This window comes from Sorex araneus, chromosome X (genome assembly GCF_027595985.1).
Source record: "Sorex araneus isolate mSorAra2 chromosome X, mSorAra2.pri, whole genome shotgun sequence".
In the NCBI taxonomy this organism is placed as follows: Eukaryota; Metazoa; Chordata; class Mammalia; order Eulipotyphla; family Soricidae; genus Sorex; species Sorex araneus.
Window position 1 is genome coordinate 208,865,646 of NC_073313.1, and position 27,916 is coordinate 208,893,561.

Genomic DNA, 27,916 nt, shown 5'->3' on the forward strand with positions numbered 1-27,916 from the left:
TTGTACTCAGGGCTTGCTCCTGACTCTGCTCAGGGATCACTTCTCCTGGTGGTCAGGGGAACAGGGTGTCAAGGGCTGTACCTGGGTTGACTGCATTCACAGCAGACACTATGCCCACTGTACTCTCTCCCTCTGGCCCCTTAAGGGTTCTTTTTTTAAAAAAAAGGACGCTGGGGCTAGGGTGAGAGTACAGTGGGTAGGGCGCTTGCCTTACACTTGGCCTACTTGGGTCTGATCTCCTGCATTCCATATGGTCCCCCCTGAGGCCTCCGGGAGTGATCCCTGAGCACAGAGCCAGGAGTAAGCCTGGAGTGCTACTGATGTATCACCAAAACAAAATTTCAAATAAAAACACACCCTTAGCTACACCAAGAGGCCAAGTAAATTTCTCTGCATGAAGTGGTGTTACTGATTTTTATGTGTTCTCAGGCTGCCAGTTACATTATTTCTTAACCACATGTCAATGTGATTGCCTGAGAAGAACTGCCAAGGGTAGTCTCCAGGGTCCCTAAACACCACGGGAGCACTCCCAACCAGAAGAAAATGCAAGCTAGATGGTCATTTATCTGGTTACTAAAATAGCTCTTTGCACTGGGATATAAACTCAACCTCAATATTTTAAAGTTGGTACAACTATCTCTTTAACCTTTTGAGCGCCTGGAAAACTCAAATCATTGACACTTTATTTGGTTTTTGATTCTCACCTGTCTGCTCACAGGCTAGTGCCAGTCAGGTGTTTGAGGGACCATGCAATGTTGGGGATCAAACTGAAGAACCCCCACATGCAATGCATCCACTCAGTCCTTTGTGAACTATCTCTCCAACCTGACACCATCAATTTAATTCAAACTTAGAATGTGCATGTATTTGGTACACTAAGATTTATTTTAGAATGTGGTTCGATGGTACAAGACACACCTCATGTGTTGAGTTCAATCCCCAGCACTAATTGGTAAAAAATTTTAAAAAACCTTCAAAAAATAAATAAGAACATAAAATGTACTTAAAATAACTAGCCACCTAGGCGCATATGCTGCCTGAGCCCATGTGCTGCTTGCACCCGCGTGGCTGAGCACATGTGTCGCCTGCATCTCCCCTCTTGAGATGTGTACTTTCATGCTTTCATACTTTTGTGTCTAAAGCTCGGTTATGTGTAGGGGCTTCCTCCACCCTTAGAGAAGCCCGTGTTCTCTCTTGAGTGCGTTATATTCACTATTCTCTCTCCCACTTATTCCTTCCTCCTTCCCTCAGAAACCTCTAAATAAGATCTATTTACTTAAAAAAATAAAATAACTAGCCACTTATACAGAGTAATGCATTAGACTTGAATTACAATTTAAATATTTTGGATGAAGATGCGCTATGCTTTGCACACATGTAAGTTCCTGAGCTACACCAAGAGACTAAGTAAATTTCTCTGCATGAAGTGTGTTACAAGGCCCTCTTGCCTTCTCTGCCAGGTGTGGTCTTTCTGACACTTCAAAAAATCAAATTTTTAAAGAGAGAAGCTCATTACACAGATCTGTAAACTGGCCTTGAGAACATAAAAGTTATTGAATTTGTCTCTTTAATAAAGCAAATGTTAGTTTAAAAAAATTTCTGAAAGTGGTTTTGTGGACAAAAGTTTTCATCATTAATGGTATTAAAAATACAAAAAAAAAAAAGGGTTGGAGAGATGGCTCAATGGACTGGAGCAGATGTTTTACACAAAGGAGATCCGGGTTCAATCCCTGGAACAGAAGGTCCACTCCCTGAGCACTTAGCTGGGAGCAGCCCCTGAGTATTGTCAGGTGTGGCCCCCAAACAAAATTATCTTAAATATATCCTCCCAAATCACCTTACTTATACAATATTAACATGCTGACACCAGCATGTTACCAGTGGTAGCACACACTTAAATGTGGTTTAATTAACAAAAATTGCAGAGCCAATGTCAGTATGTTTAAAAAAATCAAAATTAAATTAAAAAAAAAATCAGTAAAGGTCTTCGCTAAAAGGTAAGACTTTACTCTCTTGAGGATCACCAGAAATATTTCCCCCTCCCAAGAAGTAAAAGAAAACTCACTAACTAAAGATCACAACTGCTAATTTTCTCAGTACCAGGAAATGTTTGTTAAACAGTAACAGAAATAGTTATTTAATGAGGCTGAGATAAAATATGATTAAACTACAAAAACCCGAAATATTCTGGTTTGTTCCCTAAAGTTGGTAGCTTCATCCTTTACACAACAAATACTGATAGTTGTTGATGATAATGACATGCAAGACTGAAAATTCGTAAGTTTGCTACTAAATGTTCATTCCTTGGGTCAGGGAAAACAAACTATAATATTTAATTAAAATATAAAACCAATATTGAGGTGTAAAATTATTTCTGAGAAAAAAAAACAATGATAGTTCCCTGGAAATTGACATTTTTCAATAACATTCCAGGTAACTGACATTTTAAGTTGCCTATGTAAATAGCATGGCAATCTCTATTATCTTCACAATGAGTTTAACATATACGGCATATTTAAGATATTTAAGATAGAAATAGCGTCCAAAAATATCAAAGGTACCATATTCCCAAACCACACCGCAGTTATAAGGAAAAGAAAAAAAAATAAGAAAAACCCCAAACTATTTAAAACTCAGACAATGCATGTTTTTTAGACAGGCCCCCTTGTGCTGGCAGTCATCAGGACCACAGCTGGCAGGGCTGGAGGTGGTGGGGGCTCAAATGCAGGGCCCTGCACATGCTAGACTTGTGCTCTGCCTCCTGAGCCATCTCTCCCATCTGGGAACGCACTTTTAGTTATGTGGGGGTTCCTCAGTAATTCCAGGGAACACGGGGGAAAATCCCAGCAATACTTGTCCCAGTAGTGTCAGACCTGAGTTAGGTTTTGGGGCCAGCAGGGCCAACCCAGTAGGGCTTGGGGACCAAACCCAGAGCCCTGAGCATTCTAGATATGTGCTCTAGACCCTGAGTTATCTCCCAGCCCCATAAAGCATTTCTATGTAACACAAAACGCTAGGTGTTATAAGTTATAAGGAAAAGTAGTAAATGATTACAAAAGTAGTATATCAGTATTTGTGCATAGAGAAAGTTCTATCCTTGTGTGCCTACATTATAAAAGAGGTGATTCAATACTGTTTCCACTGTAAGAATCTAAACAAGTTGGGAGTACAGTAGGGGATGTGGCTCAAATGGTAAAACCCAGGGTCTGACCCCTGGTACCATACACCCCTCATGCTCCCTGTACCACTGGGTTTGGCCCCCAAAACAATGAAACAAGAAGGTAAATTAAATTGGAGTGATAGCACAGCAGGTAGGGCGCTTGCCTTGCATGAAGCCAACCCGGGTTCAATTCCTCCACCCCTCTTGGGTAGCCTGAGAGTATCTTGCCTGCACAGCAGAGCCTGGCAAGCTACCCGTGGTGTATTCGATATGCCAAAACCAGTAACAACAAGTCTACAATGGAGATGTTACTGGTGCCTGCTTGAGCAAATCGATGAGCAACAGGATGATAGTGATACAGTGAGAGTAATGTAGAAGAAAAAAAAAATTGATTGAAAAATGAATAGGGAAATTATGGTTTATCCACGTGAACAAACAGTCCTCAGCAATAATAAGCAGCAAACAGTGACACCTTCAAAAGCATGTATAAAAATTTCAAACACACAATATCAAACGATGAGATTCTTTTAGCTTTAGACTGAAGAACTGGAAATCACCAAGCAGGGAAGGGCTGGGAAAAGGGAGAGGAGGACTCAAAGGGACTTAAGGACAGTACCGGGTACTTGGGGTACTTGGAAAGGGTGGTACAGGTACAGTGACTTTGTACTTCACCTTCATTGCCAACCATACAAGTTAGCATTATTATAACCATGTTACCTTAATTATTAAAAAAATAATAATAATTTTAAAAGAATGAATGAGTGGGTGGTGGGAGGGATGCTGGGACAATTGGTGGTGGAAAATGGGTACTGGTGGAGGGATGGGCACTCCATTTCACTGTATGAAATGCAAGCACAAAAGTTTGTAAGTCTGTAACTGTACCTCATGGTGATTCACTAGTAAAAAATTTTTTAAGAAAAAGAATGAATGAAAAATTGACTTAGACATGTGGTGATTTAAATGTCATTATATATTTATATGAAGTTTCAGAACTAACTGCTGGTGAGAAATATCAGAACAGTAGGGACAGGAAAACTATTTGGGAAGGGAAATGAATTTCTGGAAGGATATTAATGCTCTATACTGAGATGTGATTATAATTTTAAAAAAATTTTTTTAGTTTTTCGGAACATAACCCGTGGTGCTCAGGGATCGTTCCTGGTGAGGCTTGGGAACCATATGCGGTACTAAGGTTCAAACCAGGGTCAGCTGCATACAAAGCAAGCACCTACCCACTATACTTTATATCCAGCCCCAACAATACATTTATCACAGTTCTATAGGTAAAACTTACATACTATATGTAAATTTCACACATGAAAGGCTTATTAAATAAGGGTCAGAGAAATAGTTCAGCAGGAAGGGTGCTTACCTAGCATGCAGGGGACTGGGTTGGATCCCTGGCAACCCATAAGGTCCTCCAAGCCCTGTCAGGAGTGAGCCTTGAGCACAGAGCTAGGAAGAAACCCTGAGAACAGCCAGGTTTGGCCCCAAATAAATAAACAACAGTAAAAACAAAATAAAAAAAAAAACCTTTCCTGACTATTAATATAAAACTTGTCCTTAAATATAAACACTAAGTTTTTAGTGCTTGAAACAACCAAAAATTATGGGTCTCCCTTATATATTACGAGCAACCCTTACTAACTTGTATGCTGTTTTAGAATTGATGCTAGTACTGTTTTATTATTAAGTACCACTATTTGAAACCATTAGCACTACCTTCTGTTGTAATATTCCTAGCCACCACTAGGAGGAGAGTTTGTTTAAGAAAGCCAGTCAGAAACCAGACAAACCAGTGTTAAGAACTAGAACTTAAATCAAATTCCCTCTAATTCCCAGCAGTGGTATTGCTGGGTCAAATGGGAGCTCAATATCTAATTTTTTGAGAATCGTCCATATTGTTTTCCACGGTGATTCACTAATTAAAAATAAATAAATTTAAAAAAATTCCCTCTAATTATTTAAAGTGTCAGTAACCCAGGGTTGGTATGCTAATAGAAACTTTTCTTTCCCAAAACTGCTGTTCTTCTATAGTATTATACGGTCAAAATTTTTATGAAGCATAACTTGTACATTTAAGTTTTAATAGAAAAAACACATTTTCAACATGCTAGACAAAGTCAGAGAATGAAATCTTACCATTTTTGCTTCTGACTGGACTGGCTGGGGGGAGGAAGGACCTGGAATTCCTGGAACACTAGGCACCATGGTGACTGGTCGAACAAGCTATGTGAAAGAGAATAAAAAATAACTGTTAGAAAGTACATTTTAAAATATTGGCACTGTGCCCAATGGCTGCAAAATATTTGAGACTTATGAATCAGAAAATTCTACTAAGAATTTGACTAGTCTTGCGGCCAAAGAGAAAGTCCAGCTGGTAAGGTCTTGTACGCTGCCAACCTGGGTTCAATTCCTTACACACCATATGGTCCCCTGAGCCACTTGAGGAGTAATCCCAAAGCACAAAGCCAGGAATAAAACCTGAGCATCACTAGGTAGTAGGAATAAAGAAAGTAATACAAGTGAAGAGAAGAGGAAAAATACTTAAAAAAATACTATTGGTCTTTATTCTTCAAAGATGATTGGTTCTTCAAAGTTGTCACGTTTCTCAAAAATACCTGCTTAGCACATATGCTGCCTGAGCTCATGTGCTGCTTGTGCCCATGTGGCCGAGCACATGCGGTGTCCGAGCACATGTGTCGCCCGCATCTCCCCTCTTGAGATGTGTACTTCCATACTTTCGTGTCTAGTGCTAGGATGTGTGGAGGGACTCTCTCCATCCTCAGAGAAGCCCAAGTTCTTTCTTGAGCGCATTACTCCTGCTGTTTTTCCTTTTCCGCTTATCCCTTCCTCCTTCCCTAAAAACCCTCTAAAATAAAATCTGTTACTTCAAAAAAAAAAAAAATACCTGCTTAGCCTTCAGTTTTTACTGTTTGTTTTGTGGGCACACATGAAGTGCTCAGGGCTTACACCTGGTCTTTGCTCAGGGATCAGTTCTGGCAGTGCTCTGGAGACCTTTAATGGTGCCAGACGTCAAATCACAGTTAGCTGCATGTAAGGCAGTCTTACCCAGAGTACTATTTCTCTGACCCTTACAAAGACTTTTTCCCCTGTTTTTTTAGGTGACACCCATCAGTGATCAGGACTTATAGCTGTATTTGCACTCGAGGATCACTTCTGGCAGGGCCTGGGGGGGGAATCATACGGGGTGCCAGGAATTGAACTCAGGACGGAAGCACGCAAGGCAAGTGCCCTACTTGCTGTACTATAGCTCTGGCCCCTTTAAGGGCTTTTTAAATATAAATTTGGGGTGAGAGAGATAGCTCAACATGCTGAAGTTGGTTTTGCAAGCCTAGCACAGCATGGGCCCAGGAATAGCTCCCGAGTACCAGGAGTGTCACTCCAGCCCTTTGTCCCCCCAAAAGTCTACATTTTAAACTTACTGGAACTGCAGTTGGAACGTGCACATTAGAACTTGTGATTGATGCAGGAATAGCAACAGGCATGGTTTGTCCATTAGGAAGATGTAACAGAAGGGGAAAAGGGCCTGGTACAGGACTAAATGGAAAAAAAAAACAATAAAATTAAAGATTAGAAATAATTACTAATCCTGAAAATACAAAAGTATCTTTATTTCCTAAATGCGTACAAATATTTTATCATTGCAAGGCAACTGCAAACTTTATTTTAAACTGTATTTTAAACACATAATGTATGAGTGAAAAACAGTAAAACACTGGTTAGATTTTCACATAGGACATTCTCCAAAATATTAAATTTTTCCAATCTATTGAATATTGTTTTTATAAATACTTTTATTTATACTCAACTATTTTTTTCAAAAACAGAACCAAGCAGAATATTAGGTACACATAGACAACTGAGTTCACAATTTTGAATAATCATGTGTATTAGAAAACACCTTAAGAAAAGTTAACAATTCTAGTTAAAACGCTGAGTCCAAATCACTTACACAATTGGCCTATTAGAGGATGGTGCCTGGGTGATTACAGTACTTGAGGTTGGTGAAGGTACTGCCTGCTGAATAATCACACTTGAGTCTGAACTTGTAAGCAGGACATTGGGAACCTGTAATGATGCTGGACGAACAATAGCTGATGTGGGCTGTGCAGTTTGTGCCAATGGTACTTCCTATATAATAATGAGATATGACAAAATGAAATTAAAAATTACAAGTCAGTTGGTGGCAGGAAAAGTACACTGGGGAAGGGATGGGTGCTGGAACAGTGTAAGTCTGAAACTCAATCATGAACAACTTTGTAACTTCATGTCTCAATTAAAAAAAACTTTTTTTAATCCTAAAAAAGAAAAAGAACCAAGTCGATTCTGTGGTTTGGCTGTGAGTTCTTCCCTTTCATTATTCCTCTTTACTCCACTGTTGCTGCGCTGACTAGAGCTCGCACACACATCTGGTATGTGATGTTCACACACCAGGCTGCACTTCTCCAATTGTGATGCGCATGGACACTGGTTGTACTGCCTGCCAGCAGGTTGTAGTGTTATTTACACTTTTTAGGTGCGGCGTTTATTAAAGGTTGTGCACAGCTGAGTGCAGTGTGCCAGAGGCCCCACATTCTGTGGTGGGAGTCCCAACCATAAGAGCTGCTGGGCAGCACCCTGTGCATGCAATCAATACTGGGGATCTAACTCATAGCCTCAGGCTTCCAGACCAGGTATTTTCTGTCACAGAGTCATCTCTGGGCCCATCCCCTTCTATTTCTAATAGTATTTATTGGGTTCTCTCTTTTATTCTTAGGGAGCTTAGATTAAGGAGTAGTTCATTTTGTTTATCCTTGCAAAGAATGAAATCTCGGTCTCATTAAGATCTACACTGTCTTTTTTAAGGTTCTGACTCATTTATTTCTGCTCTAATTTTTATTATTTCCTCCCTTTTACTACTGACTAGTTTTCACTTTTAAGTTCCTTGCTCTTTCCTTATCATAGATTGCGATTTTTCTTGTTTTTCCTCAGATAACCTGTACTACTGTGAACTTCCCTCTTTTGTTGTTTCCCATGTTCTAATTGCTCATGTCTTTATTTTCATTTGTTTCCAAGAATTTTATTTCCTCTTCGTTTTCTTCGCTGACACAAAAATTATTCAGTTGCTTTTTGTTTACAGTCTCCATATAATGAATGTTTTCCCAGTCTTCTCTTTATGGTTGACTTCTAGTTTTGAGTATCAAGGTCTGAAAAGGTAGATGTGGTTTTAATCTTCATGAATTTATTGATACTTATATTGTATCCCACAATGTGATGTGTTCCTGGCATGTCTCCTACGTACAGCATGTGCACTGGGCCTCATTCAAGGTGAGAGCCCTGGAAGGCTCATCTTGTATACCCCTTCATTTATGGCTGGTGTTTCCTTGATAATTTTGCCTGGCTGATCTGAGTATTGGTGAGAGTGGGATACAGTTTCCTATTGTAATGGTGATATTGTCAATGTCTGTCTTCAGGTGTGTTAACAAACGTTTGTTTATTCTGATGGTCTTTCATTTGGCACATCTGTGTTAATGAGATTAAGGGACATTTATGAAAGACAATCATAACATAATGCCCACTACCACCTAGCTACCTCTTTTAGTTTTAAGTCTATTTTATCCATAGAACTGTTTCTGTTTTTTCAAAGTCACCATTTGTTTGTAACGTTCCCTTCCAACCTTTCACCTGTCATTATTACTCTCACTATTGTATATAGGAAGCCTCCCCAGCAGGGCTACACCTAATACTGCTCAGGAGGCTATTTAGTTATAGGAAACAAACCTGGGGCCCTGTGCATCAGTTGCCTGTGTTATTTCCCCTACCCTCCAACCTTTTTATTTTAAACTTATGGTTATATTTGAAACTCAAGTAGGTATCTGGCAAACAGGTTAGGTTTTGCTTCCTAATCCATTTTACCACTCTGTACCTTCTGATGACACTGGCGTTATACCTATCGGAAAAGAAAATGCAATGCCATTTTTCTTCATAGATTCTGGGTGTTAAAACTGCAGTATATCTTTGTTATTTTGTATGTCTCTTTCTTCCCTTGTACTTTATCGTATATCTTTTATATAGTTAGTGAGGACTGGAGCGATAGCACAGCAGGTAGGGTGTTTGCCTTGCACATGGCCAACCCGGGTTCGATTCCTCTGTCCCTCTTGGACAGCCCGGCAAGCTACCGAGAGTATCTTGCCTGCACAGCAGAGCCTGGCAAGTTACCTGTGGTGTATTTGATATACCCAAAACAGTAACAAGTCTCACAATGGAGACCTTACTGGTGCACACTTGAGCAAATCGAAGAACGAGACAACAGTGCTACAGTGCAGTGCTACTGAGATATATTTGCTTCCAGTTTGTGTCTTCTAAGTACTTTTGTTTGGAGGTTATCACAAAGTTTACAATCAAGGTCTTCAGTCTACTTTAAACTGAAAGCAAACAAATACTGAGTTGATTTTAAAAGAGCCCATCATGACTCTTCTCCTCCTGAGTGGAGTTTCCCTTTCTTAGGAGTTAGTGGAAAAGAATTCTTTGACTATTATCTAAAAAGCTCTTCCTGCTTCATATCTTGAGTAAGCTAGATGGATAAGGTGTTCTTGGTTGTTCTTTATCATTCAGCATTTTGCATATATATAATGCCTCTCTCTTTCATCCCCAAAAGTTGCTTTTTGGTGAGTGTGGTGGTTAGTGAGGTGGGGACGGGAATCACACTCAAGTGTGTTTAGAATTTATTCTTAGCTTCTGTGCTCAAGGATTCCTCCAGGTGATGTTCAGCAAACCAGATGTGGCACCAAGAACTGAATTGGGGTTGGGTATATGCAAGGCGACAACCTTAATTCCTTACGATCTCTCTGGCCACCACAGAATTTCTGTCCCAGAAATCTCACTGACTTATAATCTCTTATGTGACTCTGCTTTTCTCTTCCTACCTTAAGGATTCTCTTTATCTTTTACTTTATTTCATTTGTAGGCAGGCAGGGGACTTAGGAGGCTCCCAAGCTCTGTTCTGGGGACCAGGCAAAATTCGGGTATGTGGTTCTGGCCCAGGAGTACTGGGTAGCACCCAAGGGCCACTCAGCAGTGCTGGGGGACACCTGGGCGACACCTGAGAGTAATGGGGCAAGAAGGTATGTGAGGTCGATAATTAAACTTGGAGCCAAGCACATGCAAGACAAGCTTTTCATATGTTTCAGCTATCTTTATGGCCCCTTATTTTTCTCATGTTAATTTTATGTTTGGGGTTTTGTCCTCTTTTAAAAGACCTGTGTGTACAGTATCTGAGAAACTAACTCCTTCCTCAGCTTGGGGAAATCCTGGTTATCATTTCTTTAAATGAGACTTCTGCCTCTTTCTTTCCCTTCTCCTTCTGGAAGCCCTATAATGTAAATGCTGATCCTCCTGCCACTGTTTCATAAGCCCTCACGTTACCTTGGGAGAGAGAGTACAGCAGGTAGGGCACACGGCTGACCTTGGCTCATCCCCAGCACAACATATGGCTCCCCAGGCATAAGCACAGTCAGGAGGAAGCCCTGAGCACAGCTGGGTGTGACCCGAAAACAAAAACTAATAAAGTCTTTCTTCTTTTGGGTAGTCTTTCTGGATGGCTTCTGAAACAACTGTATCTTTGAGTTCAGAAATTCAATTTTGGGCTTCTTCCCTTCTGCTGTTGAGATCTTTTACATTATTTTTTCAGTTCAGCTACTCTAACTTAAATCCATGATTTCTGCTTGAACTCTTCTGATTAATGCCGACATTGCATTAATTGCACTTCAGTGGGCATCATGAAGATTGTTGTCTGAAGTACTGTTCTGGTGGCTTGTATGGCTACTGCAGTCTGAATTCCTTACAGGCTGCAGTCAGGGCAGAGGAGTTCCTCCATCTCTATTCTATCTGGTGTTCCACAAGGGTCTGGGAGGGAGCCGTGTTTAAGCCAGCCTGAGCAGCAACTAAGAATTAACAGTCACAGATGCCTGGTCCCAAATATGGTTCTGAGGTCAAGCAGACCTCAATGGCAACTGGGAGTCCGTGGTCCTGAATGCCTGGCATTGGCTATAGCACCAAGGCTGAAAATATCTAATGGCACGGTAAATAATCATTAACGATAAATGTCTAAAGTACAATATAAATGAACTAGTATATCTCCATCTATCTTACATATCTTAGAAGAATGTTCCAAATTATTAGTGATTCTTATTACCCCATTATAGGTTAATGGGTAATTCTGGTATTATTTTCCTGTATATTAATAATTTTTATACAGAAAATGCACTGGGAGGTCTGCTCCCAAGCAGTGCTCAAATGGCCCAGGGACCTTCCTGGTGTACTGAATAGATATTCAATGCAAGAACCCCGGGATGCTGTGCTGCCTGCACTGTGCAACGGGGATTACCTGGGCCATGCACCTGGTATGATGCACGAGGGGAACGTGATGTTGGGTATCAAACCAGGCATAAGACTCATACAAAGCATGTGACATAACTCCTGTACTCCCTTTCCAGACTCTGAAAGTATATTTAAAAAACAAATAGCAACAACAACAACAAAAAACACCTCGTGGGACCAAACACTAAAAGTGCTCAGGGAGCTACCCTGACCTCATCCTACAGTGCTGGGGAAGGAGGCAACATGTGCTGGGGAACACAGTCAGGGCCTTGCACATTTATGGGATATACTCTACCAGTTGAGTTACAATCCCAGCCGAGTGCACTTTTTTCAGTGTCCATACCCCAGTGGGACTGGAGGGACCAAGGACCACTGCTAGGAATGCCTGCTTGGCCCAGAAGTGCAAGCTGTCAGGTCAGTGTTTGGTCCAGAAGCCACAAGGGCTAACCCTGAGGGAAGAGAACATGTGATGCCAGGTATCAAACTCAAGGACCTCCACACGGGCTATCTTCCTGATCCTTGAGAATGCACTTTGATAACCAGGAAATGAAAAAATAGACACAAAATAGAGGAAAATAGGTATTCATAGGTAAAAAGTTAATTCTACTTTTCTTATAGTCCCTCTACCAAGGCAGAAGCCTAGTAATTAGAAAGAGTATGCCGTTCCCTCTATGTATCCTACTACCCCTTCACCGCGCCCTGCATGACACTTCCTCAAAATAAATCTTCACTCCTTGCTTATAAATGAAGCGATCAAGAAAATGACAATAACTAAGGCTGGAGTGATAGCACAGTGGGAAGGGCATTAGCTTTGCACACAGCCGACCCGGGTTCAAGTCCCAGCATCCCATATAGTTCCCTGAGCAATGCCAGGAGTAATTCCTGAGTGTATGAGCCAGGAGTAACCCCATGTGCATCGCCAGGTGTGACCCAAAAACAAAACAAAATAAAACAAAACAAAAAAAGAAAATGACAATAACTTAACATACACTACAGCCCTGGTATACATAAATTGTCAAGATATAAAAGATCCAAGAACAAGGCGTTAAGTCACCATGGAAGGTCTATACTGAGTATCATTATTATCTTGCATTTCTTCTATCAAAAATTTACATCGCTGAGAATGAGTATATATATATTTTCTCATTTAAAAGCCCAAATAACCTGCATTTAAATAGGTTTTTTGGAGGGTCACTCCTGACTCTGGTCAGGGAGCACAACTGGTGGGGCTCAGGATCCTATGGGGTACAGGAATCTGAACTGTCACTGCCACAGCCGCATACAAGGCAAGTGCCTAACTTCTACACTACCTCTCTGGCCAATATTTTTAATTTTAAGGATTCTTAATTAAGCCTATCATTATACATAACTAGCTAAAAATAAAATAGCAAGCCCCAGGAAAATTTAAATTTATATTCTTTTAAAAGTCTTACTCAAACTGACTTTTTCCCTGTAATTTTTCTGCATGTACTGGGGACAGAAAGAGAATAAAGGGGTTAAGGAACTTGCCTTGTACATGGCTGACATTTGTTCAATCCCCAACACCACCCTGAGCACAGCCAGATGTGGATCTCAAGCCCCTGGCTCCCACACACATTAAAAAAAGTTAATCTTCTGAAAATGAAGTCTTTCTCGCCTGAAATTTCTGACTAGTCACAGGCTTTATACATAGACAAACTGACACTGAATTATTGTTTATCACATTAACATAAATTCTGATAAATTAAATATTCAACTTTACTTGGGATACTGAATTTTCCCCCCCTTACTTGATTTTCATATTATAAATGCAATTGCCTAACCTTTTCATCACTGGTAGTAGACTCTGGGTGAGGTAAAGGACTGTCTTGGTGGGTTGTTTCTACAACAGAGGGCTCCTCAATTTTGCTTCTTATGATGGGTGTTGCAAGAGGGGATAAATCTAGAGGCATCTAAAACACAAACATTAAAGAAAATTATCAGGAGTTTTAAAATACTCAGTACATGTTAACTAAGAAGCAGGAGGTGTAAACTGCTTTTATTCAGTCAGAAGTATTGGGGCTGGTTTTTCATGGTTCACATACTTTTTTAATATCGTCTTCTGAGGCTTTCTTGAATTCATTCTCAAATGGACTTGCCAACTCATTAAACAAACCCACTTCTTCACAGTTTTTCAAGAATCTTGTTGGTGTTGGGGTCTGATCTGAAATAAATATCAAGAAGTAATCATATAAAGTTAAATACACAAGAATGCAAAATATATCTCATAAATCAATAATTTAGCAGGAATGGTTCAGTAAACTGCTAATTTTCTCTTTGGAAAGACCTCCTCCTTTAAAGCAAACAAAACTGGTTAAGTTTTTATTTCCTCCAACTTTAAACCATAAAAGAAAGAAGTCCTTCAAGTTCCTTAGTCTATTCCTAAGTGATATAAAGCCTCTTCTGCTCAGATCAGTTAACAGCAGTAATTTTTTAAAATTTGTAATAGTTAATTTTAAAATACATGCTATTGGGGGGAAAGTAAAATAAGAGCATGTAGACTCATGTAAGTAGGTGATTCTACTAGAGTTTAAGATTTATTGTAGAAACAAGCTTAGGCTAAAATAGAACCTTTATTAAGTAGACCAAAATAATAAAAGAAAAAGGTTAGAAAGCCTAAAACAAAAACAATAAAATAATGCCCTTCTGAATACTATCTATTGAAGCCATTTTTCTATAGTAATGTATTCTTCAATTTCGGTATGAGGGGCTATGTAAGAGTTTCATATTTATAGAATGTTCCAGGTTAATTTTAAGATAGAAGAGGAATAGTCTATTCAATTTCTCACCAACCTGAATTTTTTTTTCTGTATCTGAATGTGTTCATGCTGTGTACCCGTGAATAGGTATTGATTATAGAACACACACCAGTTAAAAATGCATGTTGAAATAAAATTAACAAGACTATGGATTTTACCCACTGAACCTTACTATTTCCCATGCTAAATATATTGATCAGAACAGGTAACAGTTAAAACCTGTACTCTCATTTTATATATTTTAGGGCACCAATTTTAAGTCTCCATGAGGAGGATTCTAGGTATAAAATACTTATGAAGTCACTTGTGAAAAAAATTAAGGTAACTTTAAACTTCTGCTTTCTCAAATTTGTATCTTAAGTACTAATATGTTTACTACATAGAAATATATTAAACATTAAAACAACCTATCACATGTTAAAAAATTAGTCATTTTTTTATTATCAGAATGACTCTTGTTCTAAATAGTCTACAATGCACATATCCTTTCTTTTTAACCTGTAAAAGATTTCCAATATCAGATTACAGTAGGGCTAGTGAAGCTAGAGCAGTTAGTTCATCATGAAGCAAAATCTAGTGAAGCTAGAGCAGTTAGTTCATCATGACTGAATTTGTAAAACAAATATATAAATCTTTGACTCTTTTGCTTACACCCAAAGGTCTGTCTATCTAGCTTAATATAAGGCTCCAAATGTGTGTTAAAGAAAAAGACATGTCTACAAAATCAGGTACATACACATAAATTAACTTATCAATGGTTACTAGAATGCTGAAGGTTAAAAAGGTAACACAGGCATAATCACTTAAGACATGCAAATGGCTTATGGCTTTTGATCATCAAATATATACCACACACATCATAAACTGCATTTAAACAGACAATACTAAGCTTTTCAACGTGTATTAAAAATATGGTCAAGAGCTGTTTGTTTTTGCATTTTTCTATTGTAATAAACAGAAATAGGAAAGTAATTGCTAGAAACTAATCCCTAACAATTTTGAATTTTAAAGTAACACAGAGATCGTTACTGAGGCAGTGTTTCCCAAAATAGGTGATACCACCTGGGAACAAGGAAGGGGTACTGAAAAGATAGGGAGGGGGCGTAGTAGAAGACTCAGGTAGAACTGGTTTTGGTTTGCTTTTTGTGTCATACCTGGCGATGCTCAGGGCTCACTCTTGGCAGGGCTTGTGGGACGATATTTGGCATCTGGAACTGAACCTGGGTTAGCTGCATGCAAGGCAAGAGCCCTACCTGCTGTTAGTACCTCTCCTGCTCAACTCTGGTGGGACTGGGAGGCATTTTCTGTTTGTTGCTTAACAAAGGCACACTTCCAGAGGCACTCAGACTAAATAAATCTGGGAACAGGGGCTGGAGCGATAGCACAGCAGGTAGGGCGCTTTGCCTTGCACGCTGCCGACCCAGGTTCAATTCTCAGCATCCCATATGGTCCCCTGAGCACTGCCAGGGGTGATTCCTGAGTGCAGAGCCAGGAGTAACCCCTGTGCATCGCCGGGTGTGACCCCAAAATAAATAAATAAACAAACAAACAAATAAATAAATCTGGGAACCTCATCTCTAAGTTATGAAGTTTCAGAGAAGCAAGGACCTTCCAAACTTGAGGCAAACTTTCCAGATTGGTATTATTTTGCTTGATTGCTTGTATGGTTCCAGCTCTAAATAACTGATTCACAGTAGTCTAAAGAAATGCATACTTCACTCTTTTCTACTTCTTCACAGATGTGCCAAAAGTTTCATTATTTTTTCAAAGTTGTTTTTGATAAATTATCAACTTTTTGTTATTTCTGATTTTTTCATTATAAAAATACTGCAAGTTCAGGAGACATCTAATATTTGCCTCAAAGATATAACTGCTACAAATTAATCTCTACGGTGAGCAACAATTTTAAAGTACCAATTAAATTCAGTATGCAGGCACAGTGCCACATTTACAAATACTATAGTCTGAATTTTACAAAAGGGAAGAATTAAATTTGATATTTACGGGAGTCTTTAATTATGACAAATATCTGAAATTTATAGAAATTTCATAATTTTTCTTATAATTTTACTTATAAAATACACAAAAAATGAAGTATCTTATAATGTGTGTATAAATACATAGATGTGTGTATATATATTTAAGTACAAAAAACAGCATGGAAAGACAATAAACCAATGCATGAAATAGGCTTCTCTTTCACATAATCTGCAAGATAAACATCTGCTTAGTTGATACTATAAGTTCATATAGGATCAACATACAAAAAGAGCACTGACTGAATTTAAGGCCCACTTAAATCAGATTACTTACTAACACTAATGGTCAGTTCTGAAAGAAACACTAATGAACAAATCTGCTAATTGCTCTTCTGCAACAGGAGCTTGATTATTTTCTGTCTTCACACAGCATTGTAAAGCAGGTGTAAACAGCTAAAAAAAACATTTTCTATACACATTAGTTGAATGATTCTTTAATGTAAACTATGGAGATGGCATGAATGTTCCCAGTGTTATAAATAACTTCTACAAAATTGACATTGAAATTTAAATTAAAATGAGTGGTCAGAAGTAAACATGGAAATGTAATGGGTAAAATACATGTTGCCAACATTTACTGAATATGAAGTCATTGGAATATCACCAGACTATATTATTTACAGAGAATACACAAAATTGTGCACATTCCAGGTGAAATATGTATATAATCTATTAATAAAAGCATATACTAACCAGCCACAATGACACTGTCATTACGTGCTGGACCAAATTTCAGTGTCATCTCATGTTTATGTTTATGGACAGCCAAATGATCCTCGTTGGTAAAACGCTGTGGCAGAAAGTTTTAAAATACAGTTAAGATTTTCAATTTGATCAAATAAGTAAAATGATAAGGAAATTCATTTCCACAACATGTAAAACCACCATTAACAATGAAATAGTTTAACTATAAAAGAATCTATTGTTAGTACAGATAAACATAATAGATTTTAAATAATGATAGAGAAACCTATTATCCAAGAATAAGCAAGAAACGATATTATTACGAGGTCACTAAAGACCAAACCTGTTGCAAAGAAATAAATTTCATTTGGAACACTGCAACTAGACCACTACTGATTGATTTGCTGTTGTAGAACATAGTAATCAGCAGAAATATATGTTCCATTGTACAATGATTTTTGGAGAAAGAACTAAACCTATTGATATTTCTGGTTACTTACCACACTTAAATGAGAATTTTCTTATGAAAATATTATACGTGGACAAATTAAGAAGTGTGCTGGGTTCTTTATACCTCTGTTATAATCCAATGAAGAAACAGCAGCCAATCAGTTCATTTTAAAACACAATTAATTGGGGGGTGGGGGTGGAGGGAGAGTTTGTGTCACATCTATTGGTGCTCAAATGCTACTCCTAGCATGGTGATTAGGGATAGAACCCAGGCCTCCAGCTAGCAAAATTCTTGCTCTAGCCCTTTGGGCATTTCCCTAACTCAAAAACTGTATTATGGGGTGTGGGTGTGCACTAAGCCACACCCGGTAGTACTCAGTAATTACTCCTGGCTGTTTTCAGGCAATGCTCTGAGGACCATATGCTTGGGGACCAACAGTTGGCTGCATGCAGGAAGTGCCTGACCTGCTATATCTCTCTGACCCCCCAAAATTGTATTTTTAACTTAGGATAACTAAAGTTACTTTAAAAATGATTTTAGGTTTATTACAGTTCTTATATTAAAAAATTATTTAAGGTACACTTATCATAGATAGTGGCTAGGTAATATTTATGATTGCAACATAATAGCACATTGTTTAAATATCTCCTGATTATGTCTAGCATCAACCTTTATGAAGACATTCCCTACTGAGTAACAATTGCAAAACAAAATAGTTACTTGTTATTTCTAACAATTATAACCTGTTATGCTAAGAGATCCAAATTTACTCTCACCTATATCCTTATACACAGGGATGATAAAATCATATGTATTTCAACTTGATTCCCCTACAACAATGGTTTCCCAAGGTCGGCAATACCACCCTCAGAGAAGTGGTAGAAGTATTGGGTACAACTGGGGTGGGGGGGGGCACCTTGTTCACTTAAAGGAGGTAGATTGGGCTGGAGCAATAGCACAGCAGGTAGGGCGTTTGCCTTGCATGTGGTCGACCCGGGGTTGATTCCCAGCATCTCATATGGTCCCCTGAGCACTGCCAGGAGTAATTCCTGAGCACAGAGCTGGGAGTAACCTGTGCACTGCCAGGTAGGTAGGTAGGTAGGAAGGAAGGAAGGAAGGAAGGAAGGGAGGGAGGGAGGGAGGGAGGGAGGGAGGGAGGGAGGGAGGGAGGGAGGGAGGGAAGGAAGGAAGGAAGGAAGGAAGGAAGGAAGGAAGGAAGGAAGGAAGGAAGGAAGGAAGGAAGGAAGGAAGAAAGGAGGTAGATTCCCAGGGAGAAGCTGAGTGATTTTTTTGTATGTTTTTGAAAAGGACGTGGTAGAAGAATACAATGAACAAACTATCCTAGAACATCAAAATGGGTATCTTCTCTGTGATCCTTTCAACCCTACCCAATTCATTATATCCTCTGATGCAACTAATAATAGTAGCACTAGAATTACCTTAAAACACTTTAAAAGAACAACTATTTTTTATTATAATCTGCATTCTAAATTTAAATATGTATGTGTACGTGTGTGTGTGTGTGTGTGTGTGTGTGTGTGTGTGTATGAGACACTGAATACCTATCAGTCCAGTGACCCTCAGTCTGGAAAATCCCTCTCCTCACACTCCATCAGAGTTCACACAGTGCCTAGGCTTGGATTTTTGGACCACATCCAGCAATGCTCAGCGTTTACACCTGTCTCTGTGCTGCTTGAAGGTTTCTCCCAGCAATGCTTGCAACCCATATGCACTTCAGGGGATTTGAACCGAAGTCGGCTGCATGCAAGGCAAGTGTCTTATATCCTATACCACCTCTGTGGCCCACTGACTGGTATTGAGAAAAGGAACAAACTAAAATTATTTTCAAGTATTTACAATCATATGAACATTAGCAAGAAATATTAAAGTCTCATGTAAAATATATATCAAACCTGCAAATTAAATAGAATTTTCTTAAATGTTATTTATGAAGACACTGTTGATCTACAATAGAATTTTTATTTATTCACAATGACAAAATACACTACAATTGGGACTTGAAACCAGGGTAGTTAAACCAAGGTTGGTAACAAGGTTGAGAAGATTTATTTCTAATAGAAACTTATAAGACAGTATCAAAACAACAAACTTAACAACATGAAAGTGCTGCTGGGAAGGGGGATATAAGTAATATAAACAGATATGAAGATACAGATGAATAAAATGTATTTTTTTTAACAAATACAAAGTAGCTACTATATGCTAATGCTTCTACAGAACTATTTAAACTGCTATCTCAGACAAAGTTTTGTAGAAAAACTCTAATATTACTAGTATTGTCTACGGCCATACCACCCTAAACCACCCTAAACGCCCCCATCTCGTCTAATATTACTAGTATTAGAGTATTATTACTAGTAATAATACCGATATACTGAATTCAAATAAGCTCTTGAGGCAATTCAAAGTTCAACTCTAATACAAAGTACTGTAGATGCAGGAAAGCAGTTTAGTAAATAAAACTTTGAAGATATAGCAGAATAAATAATGAAAAAGGGAGTCAACAAAGAATTTTTTCTGGCTAAGTCTCAAGTAGAATATATAACCATCTCAGTAAAAAGTTGAAAAACTGGAGCTCAATCCCCTATGCTGCCACATACAAAAAACCTGATCCTGGCAGAACTACTGTTTGTCGTTCCCAGCAAGAGTAATTTTCAGGTGTATTGCAAACATCACAACAAAGAGGTGCGAACCCCAGGGGGCACTGCAATTACAAAGAAAAATGAGCACTGTGGCCAGGAGTACAACCCCCACAGGGCACTGGGTGCCTACTGGCATGCTGGAGAATACTACAACCTTAAGCACAAGGAGTGCACTCGCACCACCAGTGAAGGAAGAAAGCCTCTGCTAGTACTACAACCTGATGTGTTGACCCGGGGTGAACCTAACTAGAACATGCAAGCACTGAACCAGACATGTGTGCAACCCCCCAATCACTGTAACAATGTAGGGAAGGGGTTACAAAAGATAATAAAGATGGAATAGGGTCACCATGATGGGAGGGAGGTGCTGTTTCCATAATAAATTAAGCCTTGATATTTGAGAAATGGGCTTTACTGGTACCATAATAAACTTTGCTAGGAATCAGTCATTGATCGTGCAACTCATGTATTCACAGCCATAATATAGATGAACCCTACTTAACAGAATACACAGGTACAACTAAATTATAAAAGTCAGGCCATTTTACTAATTATCATTTCTATTTCTTTCAGTAGTTGAAGGACTCTATTACACATGAATAAATTGCTGACACAAACATACTGGAACTTTAGACTACAAAAGGCATCTTTATCTCCTTTGTAAAGCAGTCTATAAACAATCTACCAAAGAAACAATTTTCAATGAGACACTGGAAGCAAAGATATATAGGAGTTTCAATGGTACATGCCAAAAGACTGTAATTCTGATTCAAAGATTAATGATTAAGAGGAACTACTAGAATAAAAATTAGTGTACACTTTTAAAAATTCCTGCACTGTAGCACTCAAGCATCGATTTGCTTGAGCGGGCACCAGTAGCGTCTCTATTGTGAGAGTTGTTGTTACTGTTTTTGGCATACTGAATACGCCAAGGGTAGCTTGCCAGGCTCTGCCAAGTAGCTTAGTTATTTAAAAATAACTGTCACTGGGGGCCGGAGCGATAGCACAGCGGGTAGGGCGTTTGCCTAGCACGCGGCCGACGCGGGTTCGATCCCTGGCATCCCATATGGTCCCCCAAGCACTGCCAGGAGCAATTCCTGAGTGCAAGGCCAGGACTAACCCCTGAGCATCGCTGGGTGTGACCCAAAAAGCAAAAAATAAAAATAACTGTCACTGTATCACTGTCAACTGTTGTTCGTCAATTTACTCAAGCAGGCACCAGTAACGTCTCTATTCCTCCCAGCCCTGAGATTTTAGCAGCCTCTCTTGTCTTTCCCAATGATTGGAGGCTCTTTCAGGGTCAGGGGAATGTGACCGATCGTTAGTTTTTGGCATATCGAATATGCCATGGGTAGTGTGCCAGGCTCTGCCTGTGTGGGCAGGATATTCTCGGTAGCTTGCCGGGCTCTCTGAGAGGTGTGTATGTGTGTGTGTGTCTGTGTGTGTCTGTGTGTGTGATTTGTTGCCTGCTGTCTGAACTCCATCAAATATGGTGTAGTAATTATGGAAAATGGGTAAGAAATGTCTTATAATGTCTTATAAATTCTCTTATAATGTGTCTGGAGAAAGTGGCCTGGAGCATGTCGGTGGATGGGGAGTGGAGGTCAGCTTCTGGGGCTGGGAGGGTTCTTACCGGCTGCACTGTGAGGCGCCCCTAGTGAAGACAGCCTGGCGCAGAGTCTGATCACTTAAAAATAACTAAGTATAAAATTTTTTTATTTATTTTGGTTTTGGAGACACACTCAGGACTCAGGGCTAACTCCTGGATCTTCACTCAGGGATCACCCCTGGCAGGGTTGGGAAACCATACTGGGAATCAAACCTGGATCAGCTGCATGCAAGATAAATGCCTTACCCACTGTACTATCTCTCCAGCCCAAGAATGTTACTTAAACTTTGAAATGTATATATACATTTTTATCTGGTGGTTCATTTTATTCCTATAAACATATTATAAGCAATCAGATATGTATATAGAAATTATGCAGAATGATATCAGAACATTACAACTTTAAAAGTTCAGAATGAAGGATAGCAACAGAATACTATGAAGCAACAATAAACTCATGTTTTCAGTCAGCACACAAAATACTCATGAACTGTGTTATCTGCATACAAACAGAATACAGAAATAGCATGTATCACATGCTCTCCCTCCTTTCTGGATTTTATTGAAATTTGTCCTTTACTGGGATTTGTTTTGGGGGTCACAATCAGCTACAATGTGCTCAGGGGATCATTCCTGATGGTGGTCAGGGGAAGGGAATCATATGTGGTACCAAGGATCAAACTGGGTCAGCTGCTGCAAAATGTCTTAACCCTTATCAGTCCAGCCCCTGAAATTTAGTACTTTTAAGCTTATCTACAATTTTCTGTGATACTTTTATAAATAAAAGATAAAATTTCTACACTTATCAGTCCAGCCCCTGAAATTTAGTACTCTGAAACTTATCTACAATTTTCTGTGATACTTTTATAAATAAAAGAAGATAAAATTTCTACACTACACTGAAAAAAATACACATACAAAAAGATTTCTGATATCTGATCATTCTATTTAGAGATGTGTTTTATTATATGTAGCATAAAAACACATGAGTTTCAAGTTATCTCCAATATTTAGTTCAATGACTCAAAAACTGTACAATAAGTTTCAGTTTGACTGCTCATTTGTACAACTGCAACAACAGCACTTTTGGGGGGGCAGGGGGTGCAGTGGAGGTGTCTAATGGGGGATGGACAGACACATCCGGCGTTTCACTCCTGCCTCTTCACTGGGGATCATACAGGTGCCGGGAATCCAGCCTGGGTTGCTTGCATGCAAGGTATGCACCCTACCCATTGAACTCTCTCTCCAGCTAAACATTTCAATGGGTTGGTCTTTTTCCTTGTTTTGTTTTTGTTTTTGAGCCGCTCTTGCAGAGCTGATAGTTGCTCTGCGTGCTTGCTAGGGGGCCCACTCATGTCAGGGATGTTGAAGATTAAAGGGTATAATAACACATAAAACTTAGCACAGTGACTAGCCTAAAGTTAGAAAATTTTACAAAGGGAATTTTATTTAATTGCTTTTATTTGGAGACCAATCTCAGGGGCAAGTCTAAGTTCTGGGGGTTACTCATGGCACTACTCTGCGAACAAACGTACTAAGGATCAAACCTGAGTAAAGCCTGTATTCCAGTCCTTTGAATTCTCTCTCTAGCCACGAAACATAATTTTTACTACAACTACTGTTAAGTCTTTATTTCCTTCAAATATACTTACAAGTTGGCACAGAGATAACAGACATGATAAAACAAACAAAAAACAGAGGCCAAGAAGATAGCTTAAAGAGGTGAAGGACATGCCAGGTATGTATGAGCCCTCCGTCCCCGTTCCCTACCCCCAACCTCCAATTCAATTCCAGGCACAACATGCCTCTCCCATAGCACTGCTGGATATGACCTGTTGTCCTCAAGCACCACTTGGCCTGAGCAGCACCCGAGCAACACCTGGGAGAAAGCACCACATTGCCGGGCCAACCAGTATTGCCAAAAGTGGCCCTCTGGAAACCCTCCCTCAAGTTAAAAGGCAATCCAGTTTTTGAAAACAAGTAAAATATCTGGTATCCAAGTTAAAGCACCCAAAGAGGTGCTCGTATATTAAGAAAAATTAAACCATAACAGAAATGTCTAAAATTAATTAAAAGACATCAAATGTCAACAAGGGTAACTACTGGCAGGAATGTAAAGCGGTATACATAAAGTTGGTCAAATAAACACATTACCCACCATATAATACCAAGGTTACATCCCTAAGTATTTACCCAAGAGGAAAAGAGCATGTCTACAAAGACCTGAATATGCATATTCAGTTTATTTTTTTACAACTGAAAACTGGAAAGAAGTCAAATGTCCCCAAACAGATAAAACTATAGAATAAAGAAATATTACTCAACAATAAAAATAATGATCACAAAATATGAAGAAATTAAATTTTAGAGAAAAAAAGAAATGACTTCTTTAGATTACAAACTAATTTATGGTGACAAATCAGAGGTCAACAAGGACTAGGAGGGGCAGGAGCGACCAGGAACATAAAGACATGCATATACTCTGGGAGTGATATGTATGTTCAGTAACTTAATTGTGGTCATTTTATATTAAAGGTTTCATACAATTAAGGTATAAATTGCTTCAAACATGGCCAAATAAATTAAAACCAAGAAAGCAGTGCATACTTATGACTTAGTTTATATATTTAGGTACATATTAACAACATTACACATTAAATTACTTCATTCCTCAGTACTCATAGTTATTTTAAATTAGATTAGTACAAAGACAATAGATTAATAATAACTGAATGGCCATTAAAAACTAATACCTTTTATGAATAACACTAGGATATTATTTTTTGGGGGAATGTTTCCATATATTCTCTGTACTAAAGATGTTAAAACTTAGGAACAATAACACATTCATGATATTCTGAAGGTTGAATATCATGTAATTTCTTTTCTTTTCTTTTTTTTTCCTTTTGGGTCACACCCGGCGATGCTCAGGGGTCACTCCTGGCTCTGCACTCAGGAATTACTCCTGGCGATGCTCGGGGGACCACATGGGATGCTGGGAATTGAACCCCTGTTGGCCCCATGCAAGGCAAACACCCTACCCACTTTCTCTACTTTTGCTCCAGCCGCTCACTAATTTCTTAAAACCATAAAAAGTTAAATTATTTTCATATAATTTCCAATTAGACAGTTTTTGAATGAATCATAGCCAAATAGGATAAAAGAATAATAATTTTAAAGCCTGGACATACACAACATTTTCTCTAACCCTCTGAGCCAGTTCTTCAGCCCCTCTACAGCCTGAATTTTCTCAGGTTTTCAACCTTCCCATACAAGTCTTGTATTTTTTTTTTTCTGGTTGTGCTGGGGATCAGACCCAGGACCTCATACATTCATCGTTCAGCTGCATCCCATACTATCTCTCATATTTTGGATTTTTTGTTTTTTATTAGTTGTGGGAATCACAGCAGTCATAGGCAGGATCCAGCAGGATTAACCCAGGGGTGATTAATGCCATTAATGCCATGAATGAACCCTGGACCTTTCTGTTCTATCACGTGAACTACATCTCCAGCACATAATATTGTATTTCTGTAAACTCAAATAATCTACTGAGGAAAAAGAAGCACTTCTTTCCCAAAATTATATGGGCTGCTTTCATTCTATCTCCAAAATAAACCTTTAATGATAACATGTACTATCATCAATGTTTTAATAAATGGGAATATATAAAATGACATAAGTTAACACATATATTACCTGGCCACATCCAGGCGCAGTGCATAGAAAGGGTTTGTCATCACTCATATTCCACAGGTCCTTGTATTGCCTATTCAAACAAACATTAAGAGATGAATAGATGCTTCACATTATATATTTTTAAGCAACTAAGTTAAAGTAAATATTATTTGAATATTATTGCATTTTCCATTGGAGTAAGAAAGACTTTTTAAAAAATTATTTTGGATGCACGTGGCTGCAGTCAGTGCTTACTCCTAGCTCTGTGTTCAGGGGACCAAGTGGTGACATGAATCAAACATGAGCTGGCTACAAGCAGGGCAAGCATCCTACTTGTCATACTATCTCTCATACCCCAAATACAATATCTTAACCATTTTAACCCTAAATCCCATGCGATATGTAAATTCATATAATAAGCAACATGTAAAATTCATACCGTAAGAAGTAATATGAATACTTTATATTAATGAAGTAACATGAATAAAAAAATAAGAAATACTATTTCATGTGTGGGATACAAAGAAACATAGTGGGGGAATAACAAGTGCACCAAAGCAACAGAAATCTTACTGGGGGTAAAGGGGACAGTGGGACAAGGAAGTGGAAACTCTGTAGAGTGCATGGCACTGGAATATTTTATGCATGAAACCCTATCATAAACTATTTTATAAACCATGGTGCCTAAAATTTAAGAAAAAATTTAATATGAAAATTTCATACTCAAAAAGGTTTAGAGTATGGTGTTTCGACCTAAATTGTTCAACAACATAATAGCAGAAACAAATGAGGAATTAGATAAAGGTGGTCAGTCAAAAGGCACACACTTTAGCTGTAAATATCTGGGATATAATGTGTAACATGATGACTAGTACAGTTAACACTGCTGTATGGTATACTTGAAAGCTGCTAAGAGTAAATTCTACATATTCTAATCAAAAGGGAAAAACTATATAAGATGAGATATGTACCTATTTGAAAAGACAGATGTTTAATGTATTTATTGTGGCAATCATTTCATTAGCTATTAATCATGTGATACATACCATAAAATAGCTATATGTCAACTACACCACAATAAAAATGAAAAAAAAAAAAGAGGTCACTATTTTAATTCTCAATGAAACATGGATCTAGGCAACTACCATCAACAAATCTGATAAACTACAAAGAGATATGGTGATATACACTTTATTTATTATGACTGGGTTAGGCTGACTGTACCTGAAACTAACTCACATTTCAGTCTTCTATTATTGCCCCTAAAAGTGGAACAAAGAGATATCACATGCATCCTGACATGATGCACTAGCAAACATATCAAGTACCATGGAGAGGGGAAAAAGGAATCAAATTTAAATCTTATCAAACCTCTCTATAGCCAACTCTGGCGAAAGAGACAAAAACCAACATTACCAGAACACAACGAAATTAAACTGAACAAAAAAACCTAGTTTCTTTTTTTTTTTTCTTTTTGGGTCATACCCAGCGATGCTCAGGGGTTACTCCTGGATATGCACTCAGGAATTACTCCTGGTGGTGCTTGGGGGACCATATGGGATGCTGGGGATCGAACCCGGGTCGGCCGCGTGCAAGGCAAACGCCCTACCTGCTGTGCTATCGCTCCAGCCCCCAAAAAACCTAGTTTCTTAAAAGAGAGAGAGAGAGAGAGAGAGAGAGAGAGACAGAGAGAGACAGAGAGAGACAGAGAGAGACAGAGAGAGAGAGAGAGAGAGAGAGAAACTGTTTTACTGTATTAGTTTCAAAACATGGGCTGGAACAATAGCACAGTGGGTAGGGTGCTTGCCTTGCACACAACTGACCCAAGTTCGATTGCTCCGTCCCTCTCAGACAGCCCGGCAAGCTACTGAGAGTATCCCACCCGTACGGCAGAGCCTGGCAAGCTACCCGTGGCGTATTTGATATGCCAAAAGACAGTAACAAGTCTCACAATGGAGACATTACTGGTGCTTACTCAAGCAAATCGATGAGCAATGGGATGACAGTGACAGTGACAGTTTCTAAACATAATAAACACAACAGCCAGAACCAAATAGATAGACAGGATGGGAGATAAGGTGCTTGCCTTACAATGGCTGAAATGCTTCTATTTTTGCCACCAGAAATGGTCTCCTAAACCCCACCAGGAGCTAACCCTGAGCACAGAGCCAGAGTAGCTTCTGGGCATTCTCATGTGTGGTCCCCAAATCAAAAACAAAAAAGACTTATTAACCAAATGCAATATGGGTATCTGACTTTAGTAGGCTTAACAATAGTATTGAAGAAAAAAGTAATGATTATTTCCTACCCTTTTTTTAAAACTTCTGGGCCATACCTGAGGTGCTTGGGAACTATTCTCAGCTTAGGTGGCTCCCAATGGTGCAACATGTGGTAATAGGGCATAAACCCAGGACTCCAATATAAAAAGTATGTACTACAGACATCTGTACTATCTCCTGATCCAATTTTCCTA

At 38.9% G+C, this 27,916-nt stretch overlaps 1 protein-coding gene across 1 annotated transcript in view; it reads right to left on the bottom strand.

Annotated features, from left to right (window-relative positions):
• The window catches only part of ATF2 (activating transcription factor 2), a 78,674-nt gene that overhangs the window by 30,527 nt on the left and 20,231 nt on the right, over window positions 1–27,916 (bottom strand). The window contains exons 4-10 of the mRNA XM_004601172.2: window positions 25,465–25,534; window positions 17,052–17,148; window positions 13,606–13,724; window positions 13,345–13,473; window positions 7,137–7,315; window positions 6,607–6,721; window positions 5,303–5,389 (exon numbers count right to left, since the gene is read on the bottom strand). Of these exons, the coding sequence (XP_004601229.1) occupies window positions 5,303–5,389; window positions 6,607–6,721; window positions 7,137–7,315; window positions 13,345–13,473; window positions 13,606–13,724; window positions 17,052–17,148; window positions 25,465–25,534 (796 nt within the window). The remainder of the gene's footprint in view (window positions 1–5,302; window positions 5,390–6,606; window positions 6,722–7,136; window positions 7,316–13,344; window positions 13,474–13,605; window positions 13,725–17,051; window positions 17,149–25,464; window positions 25,535–27,916) is intronic.